This window comes from Cavia porcellus, unplaced genomic scaffold (assembly GCF_034190915.1).
Source record: "Cavia porcellus strain 051 isolate PalLab524CR breed Dunkin Hartley unplaced genomic scaffold, mCavPor4.1 scaffold_6, whole genome shotgun sequence".
NCBI lineage: Eukaryota > Metazoa > Chordata > Mammalia > Rodentia > Caviidae > Cavia > Cavia porcellus.
Genome location: NW_026947489.1, coordinates 94,118,301 through 94,137,830, shown reverse-complemented (window position 1 = coordinate 94,137,830; position 19,530 = coordinate 94,118,301). Strand labels below are relative to the sequence as shown.

The following is a 19,530-nucleotide window of genomic DNA, read 5'->3' as shown; positions in this document are numbered from 1 at the left end:
CTTGTCTCTTCTGCGGGGCTGGAGATGGAAACTAGGGACTTAGGCATGGACGCGCCCAGCTCTGAGCCACACTGCTTCTCTATCCTTCATCCTCGGCCTTTGGGGCCACGTGTGGAGCCACGTGCGGGGAAGAGCCCGGAAGTGCCACGTGGCTGTGTTCGAGATGTCACGGTCCCGAGGACCTGGCCTGTCAAGCCAGCAATCGCTGTGCACCACAGTGAGTACGGCTCGGGGGGCCGTAGCCCAGGGCGGCAGGCTCCGAGCCACTCAGAGCCCCTGCGTGTTAGGCCAGGGCTTGAGCCCAGGGTGCTGGACCTTGCATCAGAGGTATCAGCGAGAGGTCTGGGGGCGGACAGCAGTGAGGTACTCTCCGGGAGTGGCGGGGTGCGAAACCCAATCAAGAGATAACCGGGAATTTGGAGAAGAGAATCAAGTGCGGTGTTAGTTCCATCTGTTTTCGAGGGATGGACAGACGCTAAGCTCAGCGCATGCGAAGCCCCGGGCATCTGAGAGACGTTGGGAGAGACCCAGTAGGTAGTTAGCAGCACAGATCTGGAGACAGCAAGAGTTGAGGGGTTGGCTCCAAAAGGAGAATGCAGAGTGCCAAGACGGGCACAGGTAGGCCGGCCCCTGGCAGAGGGCAGGCATCTTCGAGCCCCTTGCCCTCCCACTCAGCACCGAATGTATCCTGGAAAGGGCTGTTGAAGGCCCTCGCCATACCAGCTCACCCGTGCCCCTGTCCTCGGCTCTCTGCTAGGCAGGGGCTACGAAAACGAGTAGGGCTGTGGTGCTATCCTCCTGGTACATGGATGATCTTCAGTGCTGGGATTGAAACCAGGGCCACTCACTAGTGAGGCAGGCAGATGCTCTACCCCTGAGCTGCCTCCCTAGCCCAAGCACCTTTTAAAATTCCGTGTCCTTGGGCCAGGGAGTTAGCTCAGCAGCATAAGCGCCTGCCTGGCAAGTGCAAGGTCATGAGTTTGATCCCCGGTACCAAAAAAATAAAATTCCGTGTCCTTTTCTATTTCAGTCCCTTTAGCTTTACATGAGAACCTCAAACCCCTTGGTTTGACCGCAGAAAGCCCTACTTTATCTCAATCCCTGGCTTGGGCAGGGAGGTCTATAGGGATGACTAAGCTGGAGCTCTGTGCTCTCAGTCCCCCTCCGCACTGCCTTCATCAGCCAAGCGTGCTGCACCGAGTTTATGAGGGGTGGGAGCTCGGAGGACACAGAGGAGCAGGTACCTCACCCCGTGAGCTGCCTTATAAACTCCGGGGCAGGGCCGGGCGCCTGTTGTGTCGCCTCTCTGGGCTTATTGCTGAGACTGCGCTCCCAGCGGCCGACATGAAAGTGGCTCATAAAGGGCAGCGTCATTGGGGTGATGAAGCAGCCGTTGCTTGGAGATCCAGGGATAAAAGGCACGGGTGAGGACGCCCTGCGTCCCCTGGCTTCCTGGGCAGGGCCTGCAAGGTCCGATGAAAGCTGGGGGAACCGGGCGCCCAGTGTCTTCTCGCTTTTCGAGGGAGGACGCTGTGGACACACGCCGTCACCAGGCGGAGAGCCGCGGGGCTCATTACCTCCAGATCCTCCGTCCCCAGCCCCGCCCAGGCTGCCCCCGCCATTCGGCTCCCTGTAGGATTGCAAGTTGCAATGGCAACCAGGATCTCGGGGTAATGAGGAAAGCAAAAGCCCCGAGAGGCAACACAGCCCTCCCCGCGGGTAAAGTGGCGCCCCCCACGCCTCGGAGAGGTCTCTGGGCCCCCGCCTCAGCTAGACCACCGTGGACCTCCAGAGACGCGAGGCCGCTCTGCCCCCAGACGGAGACTCTCGTTGGTAGACGAGCCCCGGGGTGCCTCTCTGGGCGCGCCACTGCGCCACCGCTCGATGCTCCGGGCGGAAGTGTTCTTCCCAGCCGGCCACCCGCCCGGCTCTCTGGTCCCGGCGGTAAGATGGCGGCGGCCGCGGAGTGCGATGTGGTAATGGCGACGACCGAGCCAGAGCTGCTGGACGAAGAAGCTAAGAGGTAAGTGGGCGGCGGGGTCAAGGAAGCGAACGACTTCGGGCCCACGGCTTGCGGAAATCCAGCCCTTCTGCGGCGAGGCGTTCTGTGGCTGAGGCCCCGCCCCGCCCTCTGCGACCCCCAGGTCTGAGATCCGCGCCCGAGACCCCGAGGGCGCTCTGCAGTTCGGCCCCTTCTGTCGGCGCGGCCCGGGGACCCGGCAGAGGCGGCCGTACTCCCGCGAGGCCGGGTCGCGGGTGGGCGCGCGGCGATGACGCCGTCCCACCTCGCCGGCCCCCGCCCCGCTCCGGCGCCGGCATTGTCGCCTGCCCGCCCGCGCCTGCTCCCCCTCCTCGCCCTCTGTCCCCGGCGATCGCAGCCCACCGGGCTGCAGTCGGGCCCCAGCGACTGGTCTCCATCACGGACCTGGTGGTCCTGGGTATCCTAGGATTTAAAGGGGACGGTGGCAGGGAAGCAGTTTTTCCTTGGACTCTGCACCTCTGGTCCAGGTCGCCCCTCCCGGGTTAGCTGAGGCCGCGTTCGGGTGCCGCGGGCACTGCCAGGGCTGCTGCTGAGCGAGTGGTTTTCGAGAACACTCTGGATACTGGGGACAGCTCGGGCAGGTTATCGAAAGAGAGGTTGGAATACATGAGCAGGCGCAATTGTGCACTAGCAAAACCAAATGGATGCAAAGGTTCTGGAGGTTTGGGGCCTTTCCTCCGCGGCGGCAGGTTGATTAGAACCTTTTGTGTAGGCTGCACGACAGTTCCATCTTCAGGGTCCTTCCTGTCGCCCTTCACGCCTTCCTTCGGCTAATTTGAGACCGTGTAGTAGGAGATGGGAGTCACACTGACCATGTTAGAAACAGGAAGGGCTCCTCAGTGCCAGGCAAGGAACATGGCTTGTGGGCTCACTGGTGGGTGCCCCAAACCTACCCTGGTGCTTTGGGTTCCTGACCCTGAAACCAGAGAGCAGGAAGCCCGGGTCCAGGCTCTTCCTGGTTTTGAGTTTTCCTGTTATTCCATTTAGTATTTAAAAGTAAGGAGTGTGGGTTCATGTATATCATTAAGAAACTGCAAAATGGGGTTGGGCCTGGTGGCACAGGTCTATAATCCCAGGACTCAGGAGGCTGAGGCAGGAGGCTTGCCTTGAGTTCCAGGTCAGCCTGGACCCTACCTCAAAAAACAAAACATTTCTGTCAACACAGAACTTTAATTGGCATAAGGATTTACACCTTGTGTTTGAAGTCCGGTGGTTCTTAAAGTGTTATAAATAGGGACTGTGGCTGTGTCATTTAAGAGACTTGGCTTACTCAGCATAAGGCTCTGGTGCAGGCAGTGTCCGAGTTTGGCCTTCGTGTCAAGGTGCCTTGTATAACGCAGTGACTTGAAGGCTGGGGATAGCGCCCAGTGGCAGAAGGGTGCCTGCGACCCTGGGTACTGTCACTGGCTTCACAGCCTTACAGGGCTAAAATTACTGTAAAGCAGCCCACAGGTGCATTAAGAAACAGGAAGCACGTGAGCCCAAGACGTAATCACGTCTTCCGAAGCGCAGTTTTGGCAGCCATCAAAATGAAGGTGTCAACCAATGTTTCTGCCTTAATCCATGGGTTGCTGGGAATTAACAAAACTGTGTTCTCAGCAGACATGTGTGGACGAAGCATACAGAGTTTTTCTGGTCATAGTGAAACTTCCTGCCCGCTCTCTGTACACACAGCACAAGGGAAATAAGTGGAAACAACAAGAAAAACAGTCAGTTTGATTTTCTGCCCTGTAAATTGGCTCTTAGGGGGGAAACTGTGAGCTGTGCTCACCAAGCAGCTGAGCTGGTGTTGGTTGTGGTTTCCCAGCCCTGGGGACAGAGAGGGTCAGAGAAGGTTTGGAGAGAGGTGGCTGAATTTCTCATGCTTCTGTGTAGCCCTGGCAGAGGACAGAGGGGCACAGGGACATTCCTGCAAGTGCCCTTTGTTGGGCGGCTCACTTGGAGTCATTGGCCAAATTCCTGCCTCTTCTTACAGTTCTCACAGGGATGCTGGACCCTTTGGACTGTTTCTGTGACTTCGTCCGGGTGTCTCTCCATCCCCCTGGCTCAAGTACATCTTGCTGCCGCATCTGCCAAATCGTCATGGTCGCACAGGGGCGGGGTTAACAGGCACTTTCAAGACACTTGGTTAACATGCATGGTAGTGCACACCTGTGATCCCAGTGCTGTGGGAGGCTGAGACAGGAGGGTCACAAGTAAGCACCCAGCCTGCACAACTTAGTGACTTAGCAGGACCCTGTCTCAAAATAAAAAAGGCTGGGGTCAGAGCTCAGTGTGAAAGCCCTGGGTTCCACCTTCAGTGGTGAGAAGCTCCCTGAGCTCAGACCCAAGGAGCGGAGGAGGTACAGAGCTGGACTCCTGACTGTAGTTTTGGCACTCACCTTGGGTTCCTCAGCTGTGTCTCCAGAAGGAAGAAAAGGCCCAGGTGTTTTTTACCTGTTGCTGACCGGAGGCGAGTTGGCGCTGGCCGGCCGGGTGAGATCCCCTCACCACCCTCAGGTGCAGGAGGAAGTGCTGCCCTGGGCACGCAGGTGAGAGCAGGTCCTGCCATGCGCTCCTCACAGGTCCTGGGATGGGGTTTGCACATTGCCTGGGCTTCCTCCCTCCCTTCCCGTGTCACCGGCACCAGGATTCACCTTTGAGAGACAGCTGCCCAGCCTGCTGCTTCGAGAGCCCCAGGGAAGCGAGGAAGCTGAAGCTGGAGGAGTGCAGAGAAGCCCCTCTGTACCCGCTTGACCCGGGTGGCCTGTCTCACAGTTAACACTGAAAGGGGGCTCCAGGAGGGGTGTGTTCCGTCCCTAGCACCATCCCAGTCATTGGGGAGCCCAGGAACCCAGCGCCGACACCGCAGAGCAGGGCACACAGGGTCTCCCTTTTTCTCTCTGTCCTGGCCGAGCCCTGCACCCCGGGGGTCCAGGGAGCGGCAGTTACTCTAGTACCTAGTGGGTGCCCAACGACCAGGCTTTTGATTGGCTGGAAGGCCACCCTGTTGTATGCCCCCAGCCAATCAGGGGAGCCCAACACTGAAGCTGGTATTTTGAAAGTTTTTAAACGCAGAGTGCTGAGCTCTCTCCTTGGCTCTGTGGCTCTGGGACTTTAGAAGACTGTGGAGCAATGGGCGGCAGCTCCCTGGGTGCCCGGACCCCCCATGCTGTGCGTCCCTGAGCCTGTCCTCCCCTCCCGCAGTGCTGGGATGTGGAAGTTACTTAGAGGTCGTTGCAGGTATTCTTTTGAACCGTATGAATTGGAGCAGAGGAGTAGGCTTCAGAGTGCAGCCGTCCATTTGTTTCATTGCAGTCACCATTTAAAGCCAGGCGTGATGGCACTTGTCATCCTAGCACTCGGGAAGCTGAGGCAGGAGGATCACCTCACAGATTCAAGGGCCTTGAGCTCAAGGCCAGCCTACATTACAAAATGAGATCTTGTCTCAAAAAACAACAACAACAAAAATCCAATTTGTATTCTTCCACAGTCAGGTAAAATAGCAGATCCCAAATGGCAAGAGAACCAGAGGTTGACATTTGTTTGTTTGGCCTTGAACTCCTGGGATGGTCCTGCCTCAGCCTCCAGAGTGCAAGTGCTAAGATGTCAGGCATATGCCCACCACATCCAGTAAGAGGTTAAGGGGTTTTTTGTTTTGTTTTTGCCTGAGACAAAGAGTCTCGCTTATTGCTTTAGACTGGCCTTGAGCTCACTTTGTAGCCCAGGCTGGGCTCAAATTTGCAATGATCCTTCTGCCTCAGCCTTCCACGTGCTGGGATTACAGGCATGCACCACCACTCCCAACTAGATTGAGGGCTTTGCAGATGATGTGAGGAGTCGTCTTTGGTTCCAGGCTGACTCTGAGACTGTCACAGTGTGGGTGGCACAGAGATCTGCTGCCGCTGCCAGGCTTAATCCTCTTCCCCAAGTGGCCTTTGGGGGCCCCCCAGGCTGTCCCTGAGCTTTGGCCTGAGAATTGGCTTGAACCCACAGGACTTTGCAGGGTAGCAGGGGGCACAGTGCCCATGGGTGACCTAGCTGTCCCATGGTACCCAGAGGGTGTTGGGAAGCACCCTCTTGCTCCGTCCTAGGGCTTCAGAAGTGCCACCAGTGTCCCCATGGTGAGGGATCAGGCAGCAGATCTGGAAGGTACTGCCAAGGGCCTGGAAAGCCCAGAGGCTGTGGCACTGGGTGCCGGTGTCTTCTTGGAGCAAGCCAGAGCCCTGTGCCTCCCTGCTGCCCCACACTGCTCCTCTCCTGGGTTCCACCTGGCGCCCTGAGTGGAAGGTTCAACCTGAGGGGCTTCCCGCATGTCCAGAGCCATGGGGGCACCTGTTCTGAGGGGCTCTCTGTGCCCAGCCGCCTGCTGTCTGTCTGGGTGGTGGAGAGGATGCTTGTGCTCAGGCAGCAGGCACTGTCTGTGCTACAGGGCAGGGCAGGGCGGGGCAGCGTGGTGCCCACCCTGCTGCTTCCTGACAATGCTCTGGGCCAGATTCACCACTCGGCCCCAGGTTACACAGCTCACAGGCAAGGGGAGGGGTTCCAACCTGTGTCCTGTTGTGAAGGTCAGTGGAGACATGAGGCTGGACATGCCAGCCAGGGGTGCTGAGGAAGGAGTCAGAGCTCTGAAGGGCGGAGGGCAGTCCCACGGCAGCAAGCGCCAGGAGGCTTGACTGAATAAAGGAACAATTCTGCCCAGGGAGGTACAGTCCTGGGCCAGGTGATGGTTCCCAGTGGTACATGAGATGGGAAGCAGAATGGCTGAGGAGAAGCAGTGAAGGACAGCACAGGGCTCTGCAGGCCTCTCCATGACAGACCTGGGCACTGCCCTGCCACTGCCAGAGGGGTCATCTCGTCCCTGGTTTGAGTAAAGCAAAAGGACTTTTTCTTGCACTTTACAGATCGTGGGCTACATTGAGGGTACAGAGCTGCCTGTGCTTGCCAGGCTGTGGCGTGTTTGACATAAACCATTAGTGCTGTTCGAAGAGGGTGATTTCATTAAAAAAAATGCTTCAACCAAATACATGGAGTGAAAGTACAGTGGTGTGGTTTGTTTTGTCTTTCAAAACCTGAAGCTAGGTAGAGTGGCACCCAGGTAGGGCTTCCTGGGGGGGCTGAGGCAGGAGGCTCAGGTTTGCGACCAGCTGGAGCCTCAGAAGTAGTCCATGCTGAATAAATAAAGGGATTGGTCAGCCCAAACAACATTCTCTAGGCTGAGGTGTTCCGGAGTGATGGAACCGTGCCTGTCCTTTTGTGCACCAGAGCAAAGTGAACTTTACTATCTCTACCTCCCTTTTTCCCTCTGGAAGAAGGTTTTTGTCTTTTGAGACAGGGTCTCGCTATACATGGCAGACCAGCCTTGAACCCACATTGTAGCCTGGGCTGGGCTCTAATTGCTGTGATCCCTCTCCTGCCTCAGCTTCCCAAGTTGCGATTTTAAGTGCATGCCACCAGGCCTGGCTTGGAATACATTTTTTTTTCCGGTACTGGGGATCGAACTCATAACCTTGTGCTTGCCAGGCAGGTGTTTATGCTGCTGAGCTAAATCCCCAGCCCCCGTGGAATAAATCTTAACATTGTACAACTTGATGGAGAAATTCATCCCTGGATTTTTGATATTTACTCAAGTACTCCCTTTTTTGTCCTGGGGATTGAATCCAGGACCTCCCACATGTTAAGCATTCTGCTGCTGCCACAGAAAGTGTCCAGCTGTTTTGTTATGTTTTGTTTTGAATTTATAGTTTTGAGACAGGATTTTGAAGTTGCCTAGGCTGGCCTTGAACTGGTAATCCTCCTGCCTCAGCCTCCCAGGAGCCAGGGTTGCAGGTGAGCCCCATAGCCCGACTCATCGGTGTTCAAAGCACATTGGGTGTTCGGGGTGCCGTGGCCTTGGTCCTTACTGTGGTGACAGCCTGTGTACCCGGCCTTGACGAGGGCATCCAACACCGTCCCGCTGGAGTCTGCTCTCGGGGGCTAGCTTGGTTTCCCACGGTACTTGTTAGAGAGTTGGCCTGAGGCAGGGACCTTGCGAAGTGTTCAGCTGGAAGCATTTTGAGAGAAAGTTTGCATAGGCTGTTAGGGCGTACTGTGGCACTAGCAGTGGCACTCTGTGTGTTGGTAGCGTAGCCAGACTCTTAACTGCAGTCTGCGACACCAGCCTGGATGCCTAAGGTCCTGGGGCTGGCTCTGGGCGGGGTTACTACACCCCAGTAGGTGCAGTGTGGGAGTGGGAGGGTGGCTTTGCAGAGTGGCCAGCTCCTGACTGAGACTATCAAGTTTTCCGGAGTACAGCAGGGCAGTCTGAGAGTGGACTGGGCCTCAGTGCAGCACTCACTGCCCTGCCTGCCACCCTCAGCACCTGCTCCCCAGGAGCTGGGTGCTGGTGAGCAGGATGGTGTGGAGTAGCCCCAGGCTCCCTGCCCTAGGGTGGACACCAGACTTAGGTGGGGAGCGGGGTAAAAATCCTGACTTCACAGCTGAGGGGGAAGACCTCGAGAAGGATGGGCCGTCTTCGGTAGCCAGTATGCCAGGTTCCCTGCTTTTTCCAGCGCCAGTATGTAGATGTGGGGCCTCCCTGGTGCCCCCCACACCTGTTGGCAGCTTCTTTCTTGCACAGTGCTGGAGAGCAGATTAGCTCTCCCATGCTCCCCAGTGCTCTACCACCAGGCGGCGCTTCAGCACCTGTGCGGGTTACCTGTCAGGGATCTGCCAACCCCTGTGGGCTGTGCCCACCTGTAATCCCAGCAGAGCAGCTGGAGAGGCTGAGGCAGGAGGGTCATGAGTTCAAAGCCAGTCTGGGCAATGTAGCAAGACCCTGTCCCAAAATGAAGGTTTTTGAAAAGGGCTGAGGCCTCAATTCTAGCATGGACCCTGCGGGCGGGCACAGTGTTGAGGGTAGAGCTGGGCTTGGCCACAGAGCGTCCCTGGCCCTGGCTCCTGTGGGGAAGGTCCAGGCAGCTATGGGGAGCACAGGGGGACCTGTCATGTGGCCATTTCGCAACTGGGCAGAGGCCTTTGCCCCCTGAGGGGTGCTGCTGCCTGCCAGGCCTCTGGACCGAGGTCGCAGGGTGCTGGGTGCTGAGCCTAGCTCTGTGGCCACAGGAGGAGAGGCTGGCGCTGACTTCAGCCCTTGGGGCTTCTTCTTTCCCGAAGCTGCCTGAGCAACTTGCTGTGGTCCCGCTGGCCTCCTGCCCCTCAGATCCCTCCCAGAGGGCCACCAGGGCCTGGGCACCCATACTGGGGAAGGGGCTTGCAGCGGGTGTAGGACCTGGAGCCCCAAAAGCAGCCCTGCGTCCGCTCACTCTGGCCATTTTTCAGGCAGCTGCCCTTAGTGGCTGTGAAACCTCGGCCTCATCGGGAGGGGGCATGCAGGCCTGCGCCTGTCCCCTGCCACCATGTGTGTGCAGTCAGTGGGCAGCCTGGCCAGGCGACACAGCCCCACTTGTTCTGGGCCGTGGGCTGACTCAGCATGCCTGGCTTTGTGTGCTTTCCAGTGGAATCTACTCCTGTTTACTAAGACTCAGGCCCCCAGGGGAGGTGACTTCCAGGTCACTAGGTCTTGTGTGGTGGCAGCCCGGCAGGGGCTCATCTGTGGAGGGCAGCAGAGTGAGCAGGCCTTGGGGGCCAACAGCTGGGGCTCTGCTGCCCCGGGGGAGTGAGCTGCACTCCCTTGACCACCCGTGGGGGCCTGGCCTTGGTGGGCAGTGCATCGGCACCTGTGCGTACATTCCCCCACGGGACGGCCCCTTGGCTGTGTCATGGTGTGTGGAAAGGCTGCAGCTGTCCTTTAGGTCTGGCATTGGGTGGCCACACCTCTGGTGCAGCATGGATAGGGCCTCATCTCAGAAGGGAAGGCAGTTCTGCTGATGTGCAGCTTACAATGCCCTAGTGCCCTGTGGTCTCTTCATATGCCTCCCATGGGGGCAGGCTGCGGGCACGCTGTCACCAGCCCTGGGAATGGGCCTGCCTGCTGCAGCCCACACCTGTGATCCCAGCACTGAAGAGGCTGAGGCAGGAGGGTTGCTGCAAGTTTGAGACCAGCATGGGCTATGCAATGAGACCCTGTCTCCGTTTAAAAAAATAAAATTAAAAAGCTGAAAATGTAGCTCAGCACAAAGGCCCTCGGTCCCATCTCCAGGGCCACAAGAAATAAAACAAAACCATGTTTTCTGTTCTGATCCGGGAACTCTGCACTCCATTCTTTTGTGTATGAATAGAGAATAGGAAAAGAAACATCTTTTCTTTTTTGATTTTGGCTTTTTCTTTTGTATTGTGGAGACAGGGTCTCACTGTATCATTTAGGCTGGCCTTGAGTTCACTGTGTAGCCCAGACTGGCCTCGAACTTGCAGCAGTCCTCCTGCCTTCAGCCTCCTGAGTGCTGGGCTCACAGGCGTGCTACCACGTTAGACAAGAAATGGTCTTTCTAGCCTGGGATTTAGCTCAGTGGCCTAAGTACCTGCCTGGCAAGCACAAGGTTGTGAGTTTGATCCCTGGTACAAAAAGAAAGAAAAGAAAAATGGTCTTTCTTAAAACTCCTTGGAGACTCAGCCGCATCCTGGTAATCACTGCCCTGAAAGCCTGCTGGTCCTCGCCCCATCGGTGAAAATGCTGTTTCCTGCCCCTGTGCCACCTGATTCTGTGCGGCTTGTCCTTCTAGGGACAGACATTCGAGCCACTGACCAGCACAATAAGCATGTGGCCACTTCCCCCCGGAGTTTCCTGCCTATAACCGGGTTTGTAAAGCAGCAGCAGCAGTGGTGTACTGCAGAGGAAGAAGGTGGAGAAGTCAGTGGCTCTGGATGTGGTGCTGGTGCATACCTGTGATGCTGGCACTGTGGGAGGCTGAGGCAGGAAGACTTTTCGGATTGGGCAACTTAACAAGATCTTGTCTCCAGAAATCTTTTTTTTTTATTTATTTTTATTTATTTATTTTTTTTTTTCAGAAATCTTTAAAAAGACCAGTAGCAGCTCAGTGCAGAGACCCTGGGTTCCATCGCTACCTTTCCAGGGTGGAGTAGTTTACGGTGGTCGCATGGCTGGGTGGCTAAGGCAGGAGGTTGCAGAATTCAGGCGAGGCTGGCAAGGCCCTCTCTGAAAATCACAATTTCACCCAAGGGCTGGAGCTGCATCTCAGAGCTAGAGTGCCTGCTGGCCTCACCCAAGGCCCTGAGTCACCCACGCATGCTTATACACTCGCCCACGGGGAGCTGAGTGGGAAACTTGGTGGCAAAGCACATCCAGGCCCTGGGTGTGACTCCCAGCATGACTTCTATTAGAAAGCAAAACAGTGCAGAGGCCACAAGGGGCTGCCTGAGCACTACTCAGGGGTGGTGGCCATGCCCGGTGCGGGTGTGTGTGTGTGTGTGTGTGTGTGTGTGTGTGTGTGTGTAGTGTAGGTGGGGGGGGTGTGGTGCGGGCCCCAGAGACACCAGGAAACTTGACCCATCCCTCCAGGGGCCGTGGCCGGCTGCAGAACAGGGTGCCCTCCTGCCCCACCGAGGTAACCTACCTCCTCTTGCTGCTTCAGGGAAGCCGAGTCCTTCAAAGAGCAAGGAAATGCATACTATGCCAAGAAAGATTACAACGAGGCCTACAACTACTACACAAAGGCCATTGGTAAGAGCCAGCGACGGGTGTGAGCGGCCACCTGTCTCGGAGGAGCCACCCTGGTTACTGCATGGCCCTGTGAGCTGCTGCGGGCGGCCCCTGTGGGCCTGGGTTCCACCTTGTCCCAGAAGATGGCCTTTGAAGCCAGGCATGGCAGGAGGGCCTAGGATGGAGGTCAGTGTGACAGCCCTGGCTTCAATTCCCAGTGCTGGGAAAAACAAAAAGAGCGCGAAGAGCAGAGGACCTCTGCACGTGAGGTTAGGCCTCTCATGCCCATTCCTCGCGTGCCTGCTGGCCATGGCTACCCCAGCACGCTGTGCCGTGCCTGTCCACGGCTGCCGGCCTCACATTCCTCACGCACGCGCTGCAGGTGAGCCCCTGCCTGGAGCCGGTTCCTGGAGCCAGTCCTGGTCTCAATGGTTGACTTCAGTCTGGGTGCCCGGAATCAGGCCAGGCCCTCACACATATTGGACCCTAGAGCGCTGCAGCTAAAGCCGGTTTTCTCTTAGAGGTGGCTGTGTCCAGGCTGGCATCCACGTGCACAGACAGGACCACTCAGCCCGGACTGTTAGAGCAGAGTCCGCACCCTTTCTCCCAGGCTCTCATGGAGAACCCTGAGCTGGCCTTGAAGCCGTGACCCTCCTGCCTCGGCCTCCCTGGTGCTGAGACACCTGCTCAGTGCACACTGAGACACCCAGTGCACACTGTTCTGGTTGTCACTGTGCTTTGCTCATGGTGCTGGCTGGAGCCTAGGACCCCTGGGGCTGGACCAGTGCCCTGCCTTTCCCCATGCTGAGCCCCCTCCCCTCCCCCACAGACATGTGTCCCAAGAACGCCAGCTACTACGGGAACCGCGCTGCCACACTGATGATGCTGGGCAGGTTCCGCGAGGCCCTGGGGGATGCGCAGCAGTCAGTGCGACTGGACGATGGCTTCGTGCGGGTACATCGGGCAGGGAAGGGCCCGTGTGTCAGGGCCACTCGGGTCCCAGCGGGAACAGTGGAAGTGTCTGCCACCTGGGCGCTGCGCAGAGGCCACTGTGGGCCACTCACGGTGCTTTCTCCTTTGTTTCTTCCAGGGACATCTACGAGAAGGCAAGTGCCACCTCTCCCTGGGGAACGCGATGGCAGCATGTCGCAGTTTCCAGAGAGCCTTGGAACTGGATCATAAAAACTCCCAGGCACAGCAGGAGGTGGGGTCCGTGCGTTGTGACCTGAGCAGGGTGGAAATGAGGGGGCAATGGCTGCAGTGCAGGGTGCTGTGGGGGAGTCAGCCAGACCACCCTGAGCCCAACCTGCCTCCCATCAGATGCTCTCGAAGCCATTGCTTTGCGATTGTAAAAGCCATGACAGTCGGCCCGGCCTGGTGGCTCAGGCCTGTTCTTGCTCTGCTGGGAGGTGAGGGGTCCCAGGCTGGAGCTGCCTGCTCTGAGGTCCGCCTCCCGACAGAGGGCTGGGGTGCGGCATGGGGAGTGGGCGCTGGGTCCCGGCCCTGGCACTGCGGGCCAGGTGAGCCCATGCAGGGCGCTGGCAGCCAGGGCCGCTTTAGGGCCCACAGGTGCGGTGGTACTGAGCAGCACCCTGGCAGCAGTGTGCCCAGCAGCAGTCTGCCACCCCGGCCTGCGGGTTGTATTTTCTCCGGTGAGTCGCAGACCTGGAGAGAGCAGCCATCAAGGCCTTCGGAGTTCTGAGGTGTCTGATTCCCCACGTAGTTCAAGAACGCCAGCGCAGTCATGGAGTACGAGAAGATTGCAGATTCGGATTTTGAGAAGCGAGACTTCCGGAAGGTGAGGATGCTGCGCCTATCCTGATAGACTTGGGGTGGGTGGCGTATATGTCACCGAGAGCCTGAGGACCTAGGACAGTAACTGGCGTAAATTTGACTCTGGGCCTTTCGCCTGTGTCTAAAAGATCTTTTATTCCCATGCACTCTGGGAGGCGGAGGCGGAGGTTTCTTAGGGTGTCTCCCAATGCGGAGTGAAGAGGGCTGGGCGATAGCTTGGTGTGAGAGGCCAGGGTGCAGCTGGCAGTGCCAGGGAGGAGAGTGTGCTTGCTGATATAGTCATTTTTAACTGCGTTTGGCTCTGTTGCTCAATAGCCAAGTCAGTTCTAAAAACACAGCCAAATGGATTCCTGCATCCTATTCCTGCATGGCTGTAGAGTCCTGGCCCCAGCATGCACTGCTCACTGAAGGACGAGCCAGTGTGGGTTAAGTGTGGCTTCAGAGAACCCATCTTCTACCTTTGTAAAGGTGTCTGGACTGTGGCGTATAAATCAAAGGTCAGAGCACAGTGGCACATTATGGTCCCAGCACCTGGTAGGCTGAGGCTTACATAGTTTCAAACCAGCTGGAATGTAGCAAGAGCCTTTCTCAAAAAACAGGTAGAGACAGGCCCCTCTTGGATTTTTGGGTTCCATAACCATCACCAACGCTCAGTTGGTTTTATTTTATTTATTTGTTTGTTTGGGTTTTTTGCAGGAAGGTTGGTTTGGTTTGGTCTTTGCAGTTCCAGGGACTGAACCCAAGGCCTTCGCTGAACTGCATCCCTAGCACTTTTTGTTTTTTATTTTGAGACAGGGTCTTGCTAAGTGGCTCCGTTGCCCAGGCTGGACATGAGTTTTCCATCCTCCTGCCTCTGCCTCCAAGTGCTGGGATCACAGGTGTGCGCCACCATGCCAAGTATCAGCACCTTTCTGACGTTAGTCCACTCTTCAGTTAAAATGCGGTGACTGCTTCGTATACATGTGAAAACACTTGACAGATCTGAGACATGGGGAAAGTTCTGGGCATCTTTCTGGATCTCCTAGGGCCATGATCCCGAGCTCTTTGGTTCTGAATTCTCTTAGTGGTTCTCAGAAATAATTTCCACTGATGTTTCCAGAGGGAGGTAGGCGGCCACCAGATGGTTAAAACCCACTCATCTGGAGGGTTTTTCGGGATCATTTAAAAGAAGCTAGTTCTGTCCACAGAGGAGGTTACTTCCTGTGTGGGGCTTTCTGGGTGCTTTCTGGAGCCAGTGCTCCAGTAAATGTGTGATGAAAAGGGACAGGGAAGGATCATGGCTTGCTGGGTGTGGGCCACACAACAGTAATCTCAGCACTTGGAAGGCCCAGGCAGGAGGATCACTGCAAGTTTAAGGCCAGCCTGGGCTACATAATGAGTTTAAGACCAGTCTGGACCATACAATGAGACCCTGTCTCAAAAAACCAAAACATAGCCGGGTGCGGTGGTGCACACCTGTTATCCCAGCAGTGAGGAGGCTGAGGCAGGATCATTGCTAGCTCAAGATAAGCCTGGGCTACAAAGTGAGCCCAGGGACAGCCTGAACCACATTGCAAGACCTTGTCTCAAAATGACAAAAGAAAAACAAACCCACATTTTTAACCCATGCACTGCCGAGGTCTCTTGGGTCATAAACACCCTGTATCTGACCAACTCATGTTGGGTACCTGGCTTCACTTCTTGTCGACCTGCTCCCACCCTTCAATTTCTTGAGCTTAGGGTCTCTGTCCTATGGTCTGTGTTGGGTGTGCAGAGGGTGACCCTGCCAGCTGTCAGGTTTCAGAGGTTGCACAGGCCAGATCTTTATTGGGAAGGGCGGGCGGTCACCTGTGTTCTTCCTCCCTTGCCCACTGTGGAGCTGGCATTGGAGTCTGACAGAACCCTCTGTGTGACACCCCAGCCAGCCCCTTGCGCACGGTGACGTCACAAATGAAGAATTATGGTCCTGGGGGACAGATGAACTTGGAGCAAACAAAGATCTTCTTTGCCTGCAGCTGTCCCTGAGGAGTGGGTGGGGGTGAGGAGCTGTGCCACCAAGGCCCCGGTGCCAGGGCCCCCCATCCTTCCCCACATCCAGGGTGGCCCCGGGACCTGGTGCGTCCCCATGAGTCCGTGCTGCCCCTTGCCAGCATCGTCAGCCTCCACCTTGGTTTTCCCATCACTGGAGGGGGTTCCAGCAGGTCAGGGTGTAGGGGCAGTGCTGCTGTCATGTGGGCACCACCTGCTTGGGCGTGGCATGGCCCCGAGTTCAGCACCCGTCCTGCCTGCAGGTGGTGTTCTGCATGGACCGTGCCCTGGAGTTTGCCCCTGCCTGCCATCGATTCAAGATCCTCAAAGCCGAGTGCCTGGCCATGCTGGGCCGCTACCCCGAGGCGCAATCTGTGGCCAGGTGAGGGCCTGCCCGACCCCGCCTAGGCCCCAGGGGTGGGGTGGGGTGCCCCCTGTATCTGGCCCTGCGGCCCCCTGAGCACCCTGGGCCTTGCCTTGCAGTGATATCCTGCGACTGGACTCCACCAACGCAGATGCGCTGTACGTGCGGGGCCTTTGCCTCTACTACGAGGACTGCATTGAGAAGGCCGTGCAGTTCTTCTTGCAGGCCCTGAGGATGGCCCCAGACCATGAGAAGGCCTGCGCCGCCTGCAGGGTGAGCGCAAGGCGGGGGCTCCCTGCCTCTGGGGGGTCTCCCAGCGCTGGCACGCAGCCCTCGCCCTGGGTCACCTGTGCCTGCCTCCACCCCTCGCCCCCCAGAACGCCAAGGCCCTCAAGGCCAAGAAGGAGGATGGCAACAAAGCCTTCAAGGACGGTGACTTCCGGCTGGCCCATGCGCTCTACACAGAGGCCCTGGCCATCGATCCCAGCAACATCAAGACGAACGCTAAGCTCTACTGCAACCGGGGCACCGTCAACGCCAAGGTGAGGGCAGGTAGGGTGCAGCCGGGCAGGGTACCTCGGAGGTCCCTGACCTGGTACGCTTATGGCCCCCTTGCCCTGAAGCTCAGGGAGCTGGACGAGGCGATCGCAGACTGCACACGGGCCGTGACCCTGGACCACAGCTACGTCAAGGCCTACCTGAGGAGGGCGCAGTGGTGAGTGTGCCCCCATGACCAGCGGGAGGTCACAGACCTCCCTGCCCTGTCTGGGCAGCCTGGTCCGGCCCAGCCTGTCCCTTTTCCTGTCCCCCCCTCCCCCATTGCACACCCAGGCTCCCTGACCTGTGCCAGTGCTGGAGCTCTGTTCTTCTGCCGGGCCCTGGGCAGGGCACTTCCTATCACCAGAGCCCGAGAGCAGGTAGATCACTGTGTACCAGTCGCCTGCATCCCGTCTTCCTTGCCATGAACCAGCAGGTCGCAGCTGCTGAGCAGCTCTTGCTGCCTCAGCCTCCCCATTTAGCCAGGCTGCGTGCGTACTGGGTTCCCAGCCAGGTTGGCAAGGTTGGGTCTGTCCACAGGTTGTGGGCTGTGTGGCCCAGGCAGCCTCCACGTGTCCCCTGACACCTGCTGGGGACAGGCAGCAGCTGGAGGAGACCATCTGTCCTTGGAGCAGCGAACGTGCTGCAGACATGAGGCGCTGCTCACAGCAGTGTTGGCTGTGGCTTTGTCGAGGTGGCAGAAGGGAGGGACATCCACTCTCTGGGGAGGGTCCCCACCGGGCCTGCATCACACACCTGCACTGGGCTGGGCAGGCAGGGAGATATGGGCAGTGCCAGGTCTCTTGTTCTCCATGTGCAGTCAGCAGCTCGAGTGTTTGATCATAGCTGGGACAAATGCCCAGCACCTGAGAGGTGACGATGAGAGTGTCACCATCATTTGTATAATGTTCCGGTCCAGTTCGGCAGTCCCTTGTTGTGGGGTGGGGTGTGGCAGCTGGTAGAGCAGAAGCTGCTCAGTGCTGGAGCGATCAGGATGGGAATGGGGAGGACAGCCGGGCCCCCGCCCCAGCGTCTCACTGGCCTACCCCATCTGAGTGCCTCTCGGCACCATGGTGGGCCGAGGGTTGGGGACCTCAGTACATACATTATGGCGAGCCCAAGTCAGCAGTCCCCTCAGTCCCTGCTAGACATAGCTGTCAGTGGATCTGCTGGGAGACGCCACCATGGGGACCTGGGCACCATCTGGCTGAGGGTGGGGTGGCGCCCTGGCTACCTCCCTGGCTCTCTTGAGCCCACTATTTGGCTGCTTTTTTCCAGTGTGTCAAAATTGCTTTACTGAGTTGGGCACGTGGCACAATCAAAATTCCCAGAAGTCTGGGAAGCCAAGGTGGGGGGCGGGGGGGGGCAGGCTCGAGTCCCTTGGGCATCATAGAAACTTGGCAGCCCACGCAGTGAAGCAGAGAGGAGGCTGCAGACACCTAGTGCCATGGGCTGGGTTCACCCAGTCCGGAAAGGGGATGTGCAGGCAACGCACTGTCCCACTGGGAGATGTGCGGGTGCACCCTGCCTTGCTGCTGTGTGACTCGTAGGCCTGAGGGTGGTGAGGCTGTGTGTGCAGTTTTGGGGACTGGGCCACCATGTCTGCAGATGGGCCAGTGGGCGGCCAGGTGGGGCCGGCACGGTGCAGGATTTTGGGGTGAGGCCTTGGAAGGGGCTGCCCATCTCTGGGTGACCCGCTCTGAGCCTGCCTGCCCCCTGTTCCCTCAGCTACATGGACACAGAGCAGTATGAGGAGGCAGTGCGGGACTACGAGAAGGTCTACCAGACAGAGAAGACCAAGGGTGAGGCCGGGTCCTATCCCTGTCCCGTCCCTCTCCTTTGCCAGGTGGCTGCTGGGAATACAGGGGTGCTGGGAGGGCTCGACCCTGGAGGAGGGGTCACCGTGCCGCACACCCCGTGTCCCCCCAGAGCACAAGCAGCTGCTGAAGAATGCGCAGCTGGAGCTGAAGAAGAGCAAGCGGAAAGACTATTACAAGATCCTGGGCGTGGACAAGAACGCCTCGGAGGATGAGATCAAGCGCGCCTACCGGAAGCGGGCACTCATGCATCACCCAGGTAGGGGTGGGCGGGCAAGTGGCGGGCCGGGCCAACTGGCCCCCAGCCCAGGCCTGGTGCCAGCTCTCCTTCCCCACAGATCGGCACAGTGGAGCCAGCGCCGAGGTACAGAAGGAAGAGGAGAAGAAGTTCAAGGAAGTGGGTGAGGCTTTCACCATCCTGTCTGACCCCAAGAAGAAGATGCGCTACGACAGTGGCCAGGACCTGGATGAGGAAGGCATGAATACCGGTGGTGCGTGAGGGGCTGTGCGGGGCGGCTGGGGGGCAGAAGTCCAGGCTGATCCCACATGCGTGTGTCCAGTGTGACTGGGTCTACATGCAGAGCAGGTGTGGGCTGGGCATGCAGGGGCTGTGGGGATCTGCATGGAGGGAGGTGATCCCCAGAGGACACAGAAGCCTGGAGGACGCCAGAGCGGTACACACCTGCGGAGTGGCCTGTGCTTTGGACTGTGTGGGCGTGAGCTGTGACGGTGCCACACATGGGCTGGTGCCCCGTCTCTGGTAGCCTTGTCTGGCACAGGCACAGGCAGAGGTCTGGGCTGTAGCCCGGGCCTAAGGGTGCTCTCCTCCCTCCCTGCCAGACTTCGACGCCAACAACATCTTTAAGGCCTTCTTCGGGGGTCCCGGGGGCTTCAGCTTCGAAGGTGGGTACGCCTGCTGGCCCTGCGCCCTGGGGTCAGGCCTGGTGGGGACAGTGGGACTCATCCCACAGGTGCTGGCTGGCGGGGGCGGAAGGGGCTGCTCAGCGGGCACAGCCGGGTGCCCGGACCGAGCCCCAGCTGACCGCCCCTTGCCTTACAGCATCCGGGCCGGGGAACTTCTTCTTCCAGTTCGGCTAGTGAAGGCCTCGCTGCGGTCCCTGCACACGCAGACTCGCCCGGCTCAGCCCCCATGTGGCCACGGCCTCCCTGCCCTGCCTCTGCGCCCACAGACACCCCTCTGTGGGCCATGCAAGCACTGTCACCATTGCAGTGGTGTAAGCGGGGCAGAAGGGAGCCAAGCTGCAGGCGGGGAGGCAGCTTGTGAATCTTTGTTTTACTGTTTAACTTTATTAAAAAAGGAAAAACGGAGAATAAACCCTGTGACTGTGTCTGGCCTCGGCTCTGGCAGCTGCTTTGTGCCCACCCTGAGTCG

The 19,530-nt window shown here is 58.1% G+C and overlaps 1 protein-coding gene across 4 annotated transcripts; it reads left to right on the top strand.

Annotated features, from left to right (window-relative positions):
* Positions 1 to 31: 31 nt before the first annotated feature.
* On the top strand, positions 32 to 19,486 carry Dnajc7 (DnaJ heat shock protein family (Hsp40) member C7). Of its 4 annotated transcripts, none has more exons than XM_013149657.3 (14): positions 32 to 217; positions 11,551 to 11,639; positions 12,448 to 12,572; positions 12,709 to 12,822; positions 13,342 to 13,416; positions 15,683 to 15,801; positions 15,903 to 16,056; positions 16,161 to 16,325; positions 16,407 to 16,498; positions 18,049 to 18,122; positions 18,250 to 18,396; positions 18,476 to 18,628; positions 18,978 to 19,040; positions 19,198 to 19,486. In XM_013149657.3, exons 3-14 carry the CDS (start codon positions 12,450 to 12,452, stop codon positions 19,233 to 19,235), a joined length of 1,317 nt encoding a protein of 438 aa, XP_013005111.1. In that variant the 5' UTR covers positions 32 to 217; positions 11,551 to 11,639; positions 12,448 to 12,449; the 3' UTR covers positions 19,236 to 19,486. The 4 variants fall into 4 exon arrangements, with proteins under 4 accessions (XP_013005111.1, XP_003467026.2, XP_013005112.1 ...); XM_003466978.5 differs by lacking the exon at positions 32 to 217 and adding an exon at positions 1,268 to 2,023; XM_013149658.3 differs by lacking the exon at positions 32 to 217 and adding an exon at positions 4,342 to 4,572.
* The last annotated feature ends 44 nt before the right edge of the window (positions 19,487 to 19,530 follow it).

What these genes read in the sequence shown, in the direction of transcription:
- Dnajc7 (XM_003466978.5), top strand. Translation starts at nt 1,476, where the DNA reads ATGAAAGCTGGGGGAACCGGGCGCCCAGTGTCTTCTCGCTTTTCGAGG. An exon ending in TACCTGAGGAGGGCGCAGTG is followed by an intron (nt 16,499 to 18,048) that starts GTGAGTGTGCCC and finishes CTGTTCCCTCAG; the next exon opens with CTACATGGACACAGAGCAGT. An exon ending in GGCACTCATGCATCACCCAG is followed by an intron (nt 18,397 to 18,475) that starts GTAGGGGTGGGC and finishes CCTTCCCCACAG; the next exon opens with ATCGGCACAGTGGAGCCAGC.